This window comes from Tarenaya hassleriana, unplaced genomic scaffold (assembly GCF_000463585.1).
Source record: "Tarenaya hassleriana unplaced genomic scaffold, ASM46358v1 Cleome587, whole genome shotgun sequence".
In the NCBI taxonomy this organism is placed as follows: Eukaryota; Viridiplantae; Streptophyta; class Magnoliopsida; order Brassicales; family Cleomaceae; genus Tarenaya; species Tarenaya hassleriana.
Genome location: NW_010968389.1, coordinates 5700 through 18431, shown reverse-complemented (window position 1 = coordinate 18431; position 12732 = coordinate 5700). Strand labels below are relative to the sequence as shown.

Here is a 12732-nt window from a genome sequence, read left to right as displayed (position 1 = left end):
CGGGTAATCTGTTAATGAAAAAAAAAAGGTAATGAAACGCGTGAAGGTATATGTTTGGATAGTAAAAGACGTGAAAAATAATACGCTATTAAATGGCTACGTGAAAAATAATGCAAATGCAAAAAAGCTAGTATCCATTTTAAATATCAACTTTAATGAAGTCCTTCAATTAATTAATGTAGAAAAAAAGAGGAAGCTTGATGAATATTATTAATTTTAAGGAAAAGTTCAGAAAACAAATAAAATTGCCCAAAAAATTAACTAATATATGAATTTTTTGCTCTCGTATATTTATATATGAATTGTTCAAATTTTTATATATACATGAATTCATAAAGTTTTACTGAAAATCTACCTAAAAATAATGATATTAAAATATGCCAGATTTTCACTGAAGTTTCCAAAATATGAATATTTTAATCGTTGTTTAATTCTATAGATATATATTCATTGTGGTTTAATGTTAGCCAGAAGCTTTTGACAACTTGCATGTACTTTTTTGTAGGGTTTTCTCTAATATTAGAGTTATTAATAGTTAAAAGGTGGTATTATTTGTCTCTTACGGAAAGTGTTTAGTCGTTCCACCCGGTTAAGTTTCGTATAAACTTAACCAATTGTCAAATTCGGTAAAATTAACATTTGTATGTTAGCATGCGAGCATAAGTTAGTGCGAGTTATTATGTAAGAATTAAAACTAGAAGATTAATATGTGCAAGAAAACCGATTATTAAATCATAGTTTTAGTTTGTTTTCTAAACAAAATTTAAAAAAAAAACAAGATTGGGTGAAGAGAACAAAGTTTTTTTCTCAATCAAGATTCGAATCTTCATTTGAAAATAAGTATTCATATAGATTTTTTCAATCCTCTTGTAGATATAATCATATAAAAAATCGAGTAAACTTTCATATTAGAAAAAAAAATAAAACAAAATGATCAACGGTAGTACTGTCCAAATTAACAAAGGAGGAAATTATGTGGCATAACTATAAATATAAAAATAATATTATTTTTATATTTATACTCCAAACCCTAAAGCCAGCAGTGTATTATGTTATGGTGGTTTGCGAATAGTATTTAACGTTTTCACGTTTCGACGTTCTCGATATCTGAAAATGGTATTTTCATACAAATCTGTAACTTTTTATTTGGAATATTAAATGACTTTATATTTTATGATACTCTACTCTACTATGATGCTGTTTTTTTATCAACTATAACTAAAAAAATCTTTAAAAAATCATCTACTATATAATCATTTGTTTTGCATTACAAATTATATTATTTTATCTCATAAACGTACTTAAAATCGTGTTATTACATTATTTTACAATTTTTTTTCTTCCGCTATTCTATGGGGCACATAGTATGTGTTATGACATGCCGAACCAATATTTTGAATATATGGTTTAGGTTGATGATATTTTTTTTGGTAAATTATTATATTTTCTGACTTTAATATTATTTAACTAAATAGCGTGATAAGTAAAATATCAAATGTATCTAAATAAAGCTCATAAACAGTACATCATAGAGCACTAAACCAACATACTCATGTTCAAGAACTCCAAAATACCTAGAGGAAACATAGAGAGAGAAAGGGAAAGCGATGCTCAATAGGATCGGAAAAAGTTTGAAGGTAACGAAGGTTTTGGCGTTGATGATCATAAGAAGAATGTTGAGAACGTTGAAGGAGAGAAGCAAAGAAGGAAGGACAAAGATGGTAATGAACATCATGATCATGATCATGATGATGGTGACGATAATGATAATGATAATGACGATGACGATGATCATGCAGCTCCTCCATTGGCATTCATTGAGAAATGGCTTTTGGATGAAACGAGTGGAGGCCAGATGGAGGAGATGAACCAATTGATGGAACTCTCCAGTATGCTCTAATTAATGGTGATCTCTTAATTTCTTTTTTTTTTTTAAATCTAATTTTAAGTTTTTATTGGAAATAAATAAAAGAGAGAAATAGATCACTCAAATGGCATAATTTGTCATTTGATTTCTCTAAGCTAGGGTTTATAACTGAATAAATTATTAAATTGTAATTAATCTAGTACTTTGTGCTCTCTTTTTTATATTAGTGAGTAAACTTAAACTTTGGAGCTTAACCTAATCTTGGAATTTATTCATGTTTTATTTCATAGATCAGATTAAATTAATACTTCACACATTGTTATTTCTATAAAATTGAGCTAATTATTTGTCTAACCAAAATAGTTTAAATTAATGGAAAAAAAATAATATTCGTTAGAAATAATTATAGGATTACAATATGAATACATGGGTATGAATCACCTTCATAAACATACGCTGATTTCTGACTCTTAAAATATTCATATAAAAAAATATGTGGCTCTAAATTATAATTTCGAAAATTAAAAATTTTAAAAAATTAAAATTGGAAGAGGGACCACATCAAAAAAAAAAAAGAAAAAAAAAAGGAAGTGTGCATGAAGGAGAGGAACCCACGCAATTACCGGAGTGTCTCCTGAAATGGCTATTATCAAAGTCCTTTTCTTTCATTTAATTTCTTGGAAAAAAAATTAGCATTAATAATGAATCCAGCTTTCTCTTCTCTCTTTCTTTCTTCATACAAGGAATTTATTACACTACCCCTCATGGATTCTTTAAAATAATAAATATGTAAATTAGAAAAAAATAATAATGACTAAAAAATATCTGACAAAAAAAAAATTCAAACGAGTTTATAGACGACAGTGTCCGGTCTTGTAAAAGGGTTAAAAGAGAAGTTAATGCATGGCCTCGCGTGGACTTTTGACTTTAAGAAAACAGTTATTAAAAACATGTAAATTAGAAGAACGAAATCCTATTTTTTTTTAGAAAAATATATAGTGCGTTTTTATTTGTTTTTGTTAGTTTTTTAAGAAAAAAAGTAAGTTATGAATAAAAAAAATTATCTTTTTATGACAAATATATATAAAAAAAATGTATCTTTAGATTATATCATTAATCTATTTTTTTTACATTAATTCAAATTTTAAAACGATAAAGGTTTTTAAATAGATATAACTCATCAAGATTTATTTGGAAACTGATTCTTATAAATATAGACCGACACTTGGGTAAAAGAAAGTAAAAGACAAAATCGATTGGGAATTTGTAACGTACCAATTTTATTTCGACCTCGTTGTATCACACAACAATTCGCTACTCATATCGAAAACTTAGAAGATATATTTAACCTCAGAAATGTTAAACCCTAACAAGAATCATAAATGAAAAAGTGAAAAGGAAGAACAAAATGATTAAGAAGAGTAACTTTTTTATGCAGAAAAAAAAGGAAAGAATGTGAAAATGGGGGTTAGGTAGAAGATGTCATGAAATTCTTGCTGCCAAAACAAGTAAAAAAAAAAAAATTGCGTTGGCTTTGAAAACCCTCTCTTCTTCCTCTTTTGCAGGACACGTGATCTTCGTTTGACCTTTCGGTGCCATCAAATCTATGTCACGTGACCATGCCACCATGCAATTGTTTATTTATTTTTCTTTTGTTCTTACTATGTATCATACTCTTTTGTTTTATTTGATGTTTCAAATTTTTTTTGATGAATTATAAGTCAATAGTTGTTATAAGTATTCGTATAGAAAGGATTTTAATAGATAATTTAGAATTCTTGGTACGATAAGAAATTTCAAATTAATAAACACCATAATAATATATAAATTTTTATATTATGAATTTTATTTGGATTTTAGATAATATGAATTTTAAGCTAGTCTTTACATAGTTTTTTTTATCTTCTTTTCTGATTTAGTATTAGATAAAATTCATTATTTGTCTGTCAACATTGAAAACAAAGAAACACATATTCTACTTACGAATAATATTAAAATAAAGAAATATATTATAGGTAATTAGTTCTGAATCTGTACATTAATGTTAATCATCAAACAAAATAAAACACAGGAAATAAATATTTTTTGTATTTTATTTTTTTCTAAAAAAATTTGCAAAACTTTGGTCCAGATTGTTCACAGAAAATAGATTTGAACTTCATGCCAAATTTGTGTGAACTTTGGGCCCACATAACAAACATTGTTGGGCCTTACAGCCCACACTGAAAGCCCAAATACTCTTTTGTGCCCCCGTCTTTTTTTTGTTGACTTTGAATTTATCAAAAATCAAAACCCTAACCCAAAATATTATATATGTATATATACCTATATACATGTATGTATATATATGAATCTGTATATATTTATATGTATGTATGTATCTATATACATTATCTTCGAGATCGATGGCTGCGAAGAAAAACCCGGAAAAAAAAAAAAAAGAAAAAAAAAAGGAAGTGTGCATGAAGGAGAGGAACCCACGCAATTACCGAAGAGTGTCTCCTGAAATGGCTATTATCAAAGTCCTTTTCTTTCATTTAATTTCTTGGAAAAAAAATTAGCATTAATAATGAATCCAGCTTTCTCTTCTCTCTTTCTTTCTTCATACAAGGAATTTATTACACTACCCCTCATGGATTCTTTAAAATAATAAATATGTAAATTAGAAAAAAATAATAATGACTAAAAAATATCTGACAAAAAAAAAATAATTCAAACGAGTTTATAGACGACAGTGTCCGGTCTTGTAAAAGGGTTAAAAGAGAAGTTAATGCATGGCCTCGCGTGGACTTTTGAGTTTAAGAAAACAGTTATTAAAAACATGTAAATTAGAAGAACGAAATCCTATTTTTTTTAGAAAAATATATAGTGCGTTTTTATTTGTTTTTGTTAGTTTTTTAAGAAAAAAAGTAAGTTGTGAATAAAAAAAATTATCTTTTTATGACAAATATCTATTCCTTCTGAATTTAATAAATTGGTAGCAATTTAATGGATATTATTCTAGATTATAAATTTTAGTTTAAATTTTATTACATTTGATCCACTTGATTTCAACTTTAAAAGGGCATGGCCTCGCGTGGACTTTTGACTTTAAGAAAACAGTTATTAAAAACATGTAAATTAGAAGAACGAAATCCTATTTTTTTTTAGAAAAATATATAGTGCGTTTTTATTTGTTTTTGTTAGTTTTTTAAGAAAAAAAGTAAGTTATGAATAAAAAAAATTATCTTTTTATGACAAATATATATAAAAAAAATGTATCTTTAGATTATATCATTAATCTATTTTTTTTACATTAATTCAAATTTTAAAACGATAAAGGTTTTTAAATAGATATAACTCATCAAGATTTATTTGGAAACTGATTCTTATAAATATAGACCGACACTTGGGTAAAAGAAAGTAAAAGACAAAATCGATTGGGAATTTGTAACGTACCAATTTTATTTCGACCTCGTTGTATCACACAACAATTCGCTACTCATATCGAAAACTTAGAAGATATATTTAACCTCAGAAATGTTAAACCCTAACAAGAATCATAAATGAAAAAGTGAAAAGGAAGAACAAAATGATTAAGAAGAGTAACTTTTTTATGCAGAAAAAAAAGGAAAGAATGTGAAAATGGGGGTTAGGTAGAAGATGTCATGAAATTCTTGCTGCCAAAACAAGTAAAAAAAAAAAAATTGCGTTGGCTTTGAAAACCCTCTCTTCTTCCTCTTTTGCAGGACACGTGATCTTCGTTTGACCTTTCGGTGCCATCAAATCTATGTCACGTGACCATGCCACCATGCAATTGTTTATTTATTTTTCTTTTGTTCTTACTATGTATCATACTCTTTTGTTTTATTTGATGTTTCAAATTTTTTTTGATGAATTATAAGTCAATAGTTGTTATAAGTATTCGTATAGAAAGGATTTTAATAGATAATTTAGAATTCTTGGTACGATAAGAAATTTCAAATTAATAAACACCATAATAATATATAAATTTTTATATTATGAATTTTATTTGGATTTTAGATAATATGAATTTTAAGCTAGTCTTTACATAGTTTTTTTTATCTTCTTTTCTGATTTAGTATTAGATAAAATTCATTATTTGTCTGTCAACATTGAAAACAAAGAAACACATATTCTACTTACGAATAATATTAAAATAAAGAAATATATTATAGGTAATTAGTTCTGAATCTGTACATTAATGTTAATCATCAAACAAAATAAAACACAGGAAATAAATATTTTTTGTATTTTATTTTTTTCTAAAAAAATTTGCAAAACTTTGGTCCAGATTGTTCACAGAAAATAGATTTGAACTTCATGCCAAATTTGTGTGAACTTTGGGCCCACATAACAAACATTGTTGGGCCTTACAGCCCACACTGAAAGCCCAAATACTCTTTTGTGCCCCCGTCTTTTTTTGTTGACTTTGAATTTATCAAATATCAAAACCCTAACCCAAAATATTATATATGTATATATATCTATATACATGTATGTATATATATGAATCTGTATATATTTATATGTATGTATGTATCTATATACAATATCTTCGAGATCGATGTGTATATGATTTACACTCGTTTATTGCTTACGATCATAATCTACTCTTTGGTGATATATGGAGAATCATATAACGTTACATTACACATATTATTTAAGACACATCGCTGCGGCTACATGTAAACTATCATGATCCCAATCATTCCAATTCCATTTTCGAATTTTATTATACGACAATGGATGGATTTCTAATGACTCGTTAGGATTCGATTTCTTATGGACATTATCTACATATATATATATATATAATATGTGATCTAAGAACAAGAAATATGCAGAGAACAATGTTTGTTCTCTGTTCAAAAGGACGACTTCGTATTCCCGCAAGAAGACGAAGAACGTAGAGACAAAACTCTCCGAGAAGAAAACAAAAAACAAAAATTCGTGAAAATGAAAAAGTCCTGCAACCGTTCTTTGGATATCTTGATTTGAACTCTTTTTTTTTTTTTGTCATATATTTTCTACAGTCTCATAAAAAAAAGTAATTCTTGCAAAAACAAATTACACGGGAATCTCCATTGACGCGATCGAATTAGCCGTTTTTATCACCTGGGTTTTAGCGGTGCGATTCGAAACCTGTTTCCGTTCTTGGTTTGAGCCCAACAATCTCACCTTTCCTGCGATTCCTCATCTGGGTATCGTTGTTTCCCCGTCAGGGTTCGTACTCTGTGGTTCTTTTCTATTTTTGGTGAGGTTTTGCTTCTGGATTTACTGATATTCGTCTGAATTTTTGTCCTTTTCAGCTGAATCCGTGCCTTTGTTCCTTTCTTGACGTGTTTACAGGTGCCGAAATTTACGGTTCATGTTGAATTCTAGAGAGAATTCAGAAATGGAAAAGAGATTTGAGAATAATTTCTGTATTGATTAATATGAAATGATCCATACAAAATGTATTTATACTAATCCTAACAACATACTCTAATAGTTCACCCTAATATCCTGTCTAGATCGGTACACACAGTTTCAGAGTTCATCGGATTTGGCGTTGAGATTGGTTATGGTTAAGGCATTGTTTGATTATTGCAGCTCTTTCTCCTCAGATTCATCGATTAGGTTTGAGGTATTGGGGTTCCTGAAGATCAGCTGCTACTGGCATTGATGTTCTTTGGGGATTGGCACTGCAAATGGTTGGGAAATTGTTGCTCTGCCTGTTCTTGGTTACGTCAATCATCTTTGTGCTTTCTTGGTCCTTTGTGTTGCATTCCACGGGCCAAATTCACTTCCTTGACTACCCTTTGTTGCACAATCCGATTTTCCCCGCTATGAATGATGTAAATTCTGGTGTTTCAACCCGAGGCAATGACGAGCATTACAACGACGAGGTGAAAGGCGAAAAGGATGGGAATTCGGTAGGGCAAGAGATAGGTAAATGTATGTGCGAGGTACCAGGGGAGGAGCCTCTTAAGGTTTACATGTACGACATGGACCCCGAGTTTCATTTCGGATTGTTAGACTGGAAACCTGAAGGGAATAGCAGCAAGAGTGTATGGCCAGATATCCGAAAGCATATCCCGCCTTATCCCGGGGGCTTGAACTTGCAACACAGCATTGAGTATTGGCTCACATTAGATCTCCTTGCATCAGAATTTCCCGATATCCCAAGAGCTAACGCTGCAAAACGGGTTCATAACTCTAGTGAAGCCGATGTCATCTTTGTGCCCTTCTTCTCCTCTCTGAGCTATAACCGGTTCTCGAATGTCAGTCCTCACCGAAAAACCAGCAGAAACAAGGAGTTGCAGGAAAAGCTGGTTAAGTTCTTGACAGTACAAGATGAGTGGAAGAGATCAGGTGGTAGAGATCATGTTGTTCTTGCTCATCATCCGAATAGCATGCTAGATGCCAGAAACAAGCTGTTTCCTGCAATGTTTATACTCTCGGATTTCGGAAGGTACCCTCCCACCATTGCAAACCTCGATAAAGATATCATCGCGCCTTACAAGCACGTCGTCAAGTCATATGAAACCGATGTATCTGATTTTGATACCCGAAAGATTTTGCTCTACTTTCAGGGCGCCATATACAGAAAAGATGTAAGCTTTCTACTTCATTCGCTCACCTTAATGTGTTTCGACATCGATCTGATAAAACCCTTGACACAGTTTTGTTCAACGTGTAATCTCAGGGTGGGTTTATCCGTCAAGAACTATTCTACCGTCTCCAAAACGAAAACGACGTGACCTTCTCGTTCGGGAGCGTGAAAAATGACGGTATAAACAAAGCTACTAAAGGAATGCACAATTCGAAGTTCTGCCTCAACATTGCCGGAGACACTCCTTCATCAAACCGCCTCTTTGATGCCATTGCTAGCCACTGTGTTCCTGTAATCATCAGCGATGACATCGAGCTTCCCTTCGAAGACGTCCTAGACTACTCCGAATTCTCGATTTTTATCCGAACCTCAGATGCATTGAAAGAGGGTTTCCTCATAAACTTTATCAGGGGAATACGCAAAGACGAGTGGACAAGAATGTGGAAGAGACTCAAAGAAGTCGACAAGTTCTATGAGTTCAATTTCCCGTCAAAGGAAGGCAATGCGGTTCAGATGATATGGCAAGCAGTTGCTCGCAAGGTTCCAACCGTTAAAACATCGGTTCACAAGTCTCGGAGGTATTATCAAACTGGTCTCGAGCCACAGAGAGAACTGAGTTCGTTACCGATACCCAGAAGTTTCTGGTGAAGAGAAAACCGGGTTTTTCTTTGTAGTTCTGCTGAAGAAAAAGTACAGATTTTCAGGTTTTGGGCTCTAGGAAGATCGAAACTTTTCGTGTAAAGAAGTTTTTGTAGGTTTCAGATTCTTGTGATCATTTTTTCATTAACAAGACAGGACCACAGTCTGATTTCTAACAAGACATCTGAAGCCGGAAGTTAACATTATTATAACATCCTCGGAGCAAACAATGACAAGATAGTGTTTGGTAAAACCATATTGCAAAGTCTACAATCCAAGTTCTCATTTCATCCACAGTATCTTATAACCGTCAGAGTTCAAAAGAAGCGAAAAGAAACATCATCTCTTGTTCTTGGATCATCATTAAAACTGGAACTGCATCTCTGGCGTGTACTTGAGAGCTTCGAGGTGAGCGGCCATGGCTTTGTTCATCGGAGGAGGGCCACACCTGAGAATCTGCCCACATAGAAGCACACAGAGAAATTAACGAGTTAACGTATCAAAAATGCTAAAGGACGAGGCTTTCTCAAGCATAAAATGGGTCGAAGAAGAGTTACTTGAATATCAGATGATGGTGCAGGACAATGGGCATCGATCATTTCCTTGGTCACAAATCCGACACCGCCTTTCCACGCTTCTGGAGGCTGCATTACACAAACAGATTAATCAAAATACTGCTGTCCTCTCAGTCATATGTGGGAACGGACACTCGAGAAGGGACTTGAATAGATGAATTTAAGGACACTCAAGAAGGGACATAGTTCCCATTGTATATAAGCATTAATAATCTAACTACTAAGTTTGTCTCGGATGACAATCTCTACGAAAGCCCTGAAAACGTTTTCCACTCGCCCGAGTGAAAACCAACAGTTACACTCTTTAGGACAATCTCAATGGGTAGCTGGCCCCACTCGGCTTGATCAGAGACAAGGATCCAGCAAAACAAAAGAAGCTTCCAAGTAAAGAACTGAGAAACGAACTAACCTGATTCAAAACATAAAACACTTTAAAGCGATTGGGGTATTTCGCAGCAAGACCGTCCAACTCTTCCTGAAAATTCATGCAGAAAACACTCGTATTTAGCATTACTACAGAAGCAGAGACTGAACGGCCACATCCTATAAGGTGTTTCTTAAATCTTTAATCAAGAAAGAAACATGGTGATGAAACAAAGAGGGCATAGTGTATCATGAATTACCTTTAATAGAATGTCATCGTATGTAACATTGGCATAAATAAGATGCACGTTTGTTGTATCTTTCGGGTTTTCAAGAATGGCTCGTGCAACCTAAACAAGAACACAGATGAATACTTCATTCAGTAATATATAGGATGGAGTGAAAGGCAAGAACTCAGGAACATGGGTAAGATCTACACTTCATGTCATTCAAAATATTGTAATAAAGAAGAAAAATCCGTAATGTGCACCTGATACATGGGGGTGATGCCTGAGCCACCAGCAAGCATCCCGAATGCTCTAGCTTGGCCAGGTTGATATCGGAACCGTCCCTGAGAAATGCAGAAGTAAAACAGTTTATGGCAGACAGAATAGCCACATTTCAGAAGGTTGAACTGACAGTGAAAATCCGGATAATTTACATTTAAACAAGATGGTTATAGCAGACTTCAGGATATGTTATGGATGAAGTCAAACTAAATCATTTCGTATTAAAAATTCTTTGTGAAGAGAAAAAAAAAATTTAGCAGACAAAGCTACTTGAGAAATACTCAGCCAGCAATCAACGCAAATGAAGAAGAACATACCTTTGGTCCCTTCACAGCAAGATAATCACCAACACGCATCTCCCGGAAATGATGAGACATCCTTCCTTGAGGGTACATCTACTCGGATAAAATGTGTCAAAGCCCATATAACAAAAGATGCAGCATAGAGATTTGCAAAACGAAAGATCGAGGGATAAGGGCACATATACCTTGATAACAAGCTCAAAGTAACCGACATCCGAGTCCAACGTTATCGGCGTGTATGGCTTGATGACCTCTTCCCCTTGTGCATCTTTACCCCTACGGACAATATTTCTTTTCAAACTTAGATCTTTGTTCAAATGAAGCAAAGGGCACAAATAAAGAAACAGGCTTCTAAATGTATTTTCATTCAAGAACCTCATATTCATAAGGACAATACGATGAAAAACCAAACCTGCAGCTTATGTGCTGTCCAATTGGTAGACCCAACACTGAAGTAGGAGTGGGGAGTTCAAATCTGAACTTTGCGACATTATAACTGAGCTGTTCACGTTTCACAAGTTTAAACTCCTTGAATTTCTCAGGATCCAAACAGCCTATGAAACCCAAAACCCACCAAATTCAACAATGTTATTAGAGAAAATAATGGTAAAACAACGTGAAGAAAACAAAGTTATATACACATTTAGATGCACAAAGAATCCAGATGTTCCGAAACTAGCATCACACTGTCACCAAAAACAGATTGAAATATGCAGTCTCCATACAATCTCAAGAGCCAACGGCTATAGAACACATCAAGCTTTCACACCAAACGAGAAATCCTCAAGAACTACATTAACAAAAACATTACATTATTGGGGACAAAATCAAATGTAATTCTCTAGTTTCAAACTGGATTTATTGACGATCCAAATGAATCCAAATGTCGAAATTTGTATCATCCAGTAACATTAATCTAATGGAATCCAAACCCAAAACAGGATTGAAATATGCAGTTTTCATAACTCATAATCTCTGGACTCTGGAGGCACCAGCTACAGAACCCTACAACAAGGAAGAACTCAGAACCGAAGATCTCTCACATGAAATGAGAAACATACAATGCATTGCATTACACTGGAAGGGCAAATCCAAAGAATTTAACCGATAAAAAGATCAAAATTTTGTTAAAAAATAAAACATTTAATGTAAATCTCTCCAGTTTGAACCAAAGTTCGGTGTCTATCCAAAACCAATCCAAAGGTTCAAAATTTGCATTACCCAGTAACCTTAATCTAACGCAACACAACCCAACACAGAATTCAAACACAGCTTCACATAATCTTTAGATCCAATAGCTACAAAAGCCAAAAACCCAGCAAAAACTCGAGAAGTCGAACTCTCACACAAAATGCCAAGGAAATCAAATTATACGGAATGTTCGAATCTAAATCACTCGAATAACAAAAATTATATCTTTTTTTAATTAAAAATCGAACCTTTTGGTCTCTTGGAGATGAACAAGAAAGCCGCAGCAGCAACGACAGCTACAAGAGCCACAGCAACACCCACGAGAATTTGAGTGTCCATTGTCTGTAAGAACTCCAAATCCACCATTGTTACGGCTGCGATGTTCAAATGTTCATACGAATTCCTGGGAAATTTTCTTTGTGAAGAACGAGAAACAGAAAGTTAGGTGAGTGGGTACTAGTTCTCTCGATGTTATGCTCCACTATTAATCTTGTTGGGAATTATCGAAATTAGATCTTTGGGTAGGTGGGAAGTTTTTCTTTTTCTTTTTTTTTTTCTTTTTTTCTTTTTTCTTTAGAAATTGTTGAAAAAATTTATATTATTGTTTATTAAATTTTGTATAAATTTTAGGGTTTGTTGGCTAATTGTCATGATATGTTTAGAAATCTATACCTTTTTTTTCTATCCT

General features: G+C 32.8%; 2 protein-coding genes across 2 annotated transcripts; one reads left to right on the top strand and one right to left on the bottom strand.

Moving 5' to 3' along the window:
- The first annotated feature begins 6699 nt into the window (after positions 1-6699).
- Positions 6700-9203, top strand: LOC104798846 (probable arabinosyltransferase ARAD1). Its single transcript, XM_010521055.2, has 3 exons — positions 6700-7093; positions 7180-8466; positions 8559-9203. Exons 2-3 carry the CDS (start codon positions 7561-7563, stop codon positions 9111-9113), a joined length of 1461 nt encoding a protein of 486 aa, XP_010519357.1. The 5' UTR covers positions 6700-7093; positions 7180-7560; the 3' UTR covers positions 9114-9203.
- Positions 9204-9292: 89 nt separating this feature from the next.
- LOC104798845 (NADH--cytochrome b5 reductase 1-like) lies at positions 9293-12531 on the bottom strand. The gene is made up of 9 exons (XM_010521054.1): positions 12293-12531; positions 11266-11407; positions 11039-11129; positions 10869-10946; positions 10533-10613; positions 10303-10392; positions 10089-10154; positions 9662-9748; positions 9293-9560 (listed from the first exon to the last, which is right to left on the bottom strand). The coding sequence occupies exons 1-9, from the start codon at positions 12408-12410 to the stop codon at positions 9468-9470; spliced, it is 846 nt and encodes a 281-aa protein (XP_010519356.1). The 5' UTR covers positions 12411-12531; the 3' UTR covers positions 9293-9467.
- Between the last annotated feature and the right edge of the window lie 201 nt (positions 12532-12732).

What these genes read in the sequence shown, in the direction of transcription:
- LOC104798846 (XM_010521055.2), top strand. Translation starts at nt 7,561, where the DNA reads ATGGTTGGGAAATTGTTGCTCTGCCTGTTCTTGGTTACGTCAATCATC. An exon ending in GCGCCATATACAGAAAAGAT is followed by an intron (nt 8,467 to 8,558) that starts GTAAGCTTTCTA and finishes GTGTAATCTCAG; the next exon opens with GGTGGGTTTATCCGTCAAGA.
- LOC104798845 (XM_010521054.1), bottom strand. Translation starts at nt 12,410, where the DNA reads ATGGTGGATTTGGAGTTCTTACAGACAATGGACACTCAAATTCTCGTG. An exon ending in GCATCACCCCCATGTATCAG is followed by an intron (nt 10,393 to 10,532) that starts GTGCACATTACG and finishes GTTCTTGTTTAG; the next exon opens with GTTGCACGAGCCATTCTTGA. An exon ending in ACGATGACATTCTATTAAAG is followed by an intron (nt 10,155 to 10,302) that starts GTAATTCATGAT and finishes ATGAATTTTCAG; the next exon opens with GAAGAGTTGGACGGTCTTGC.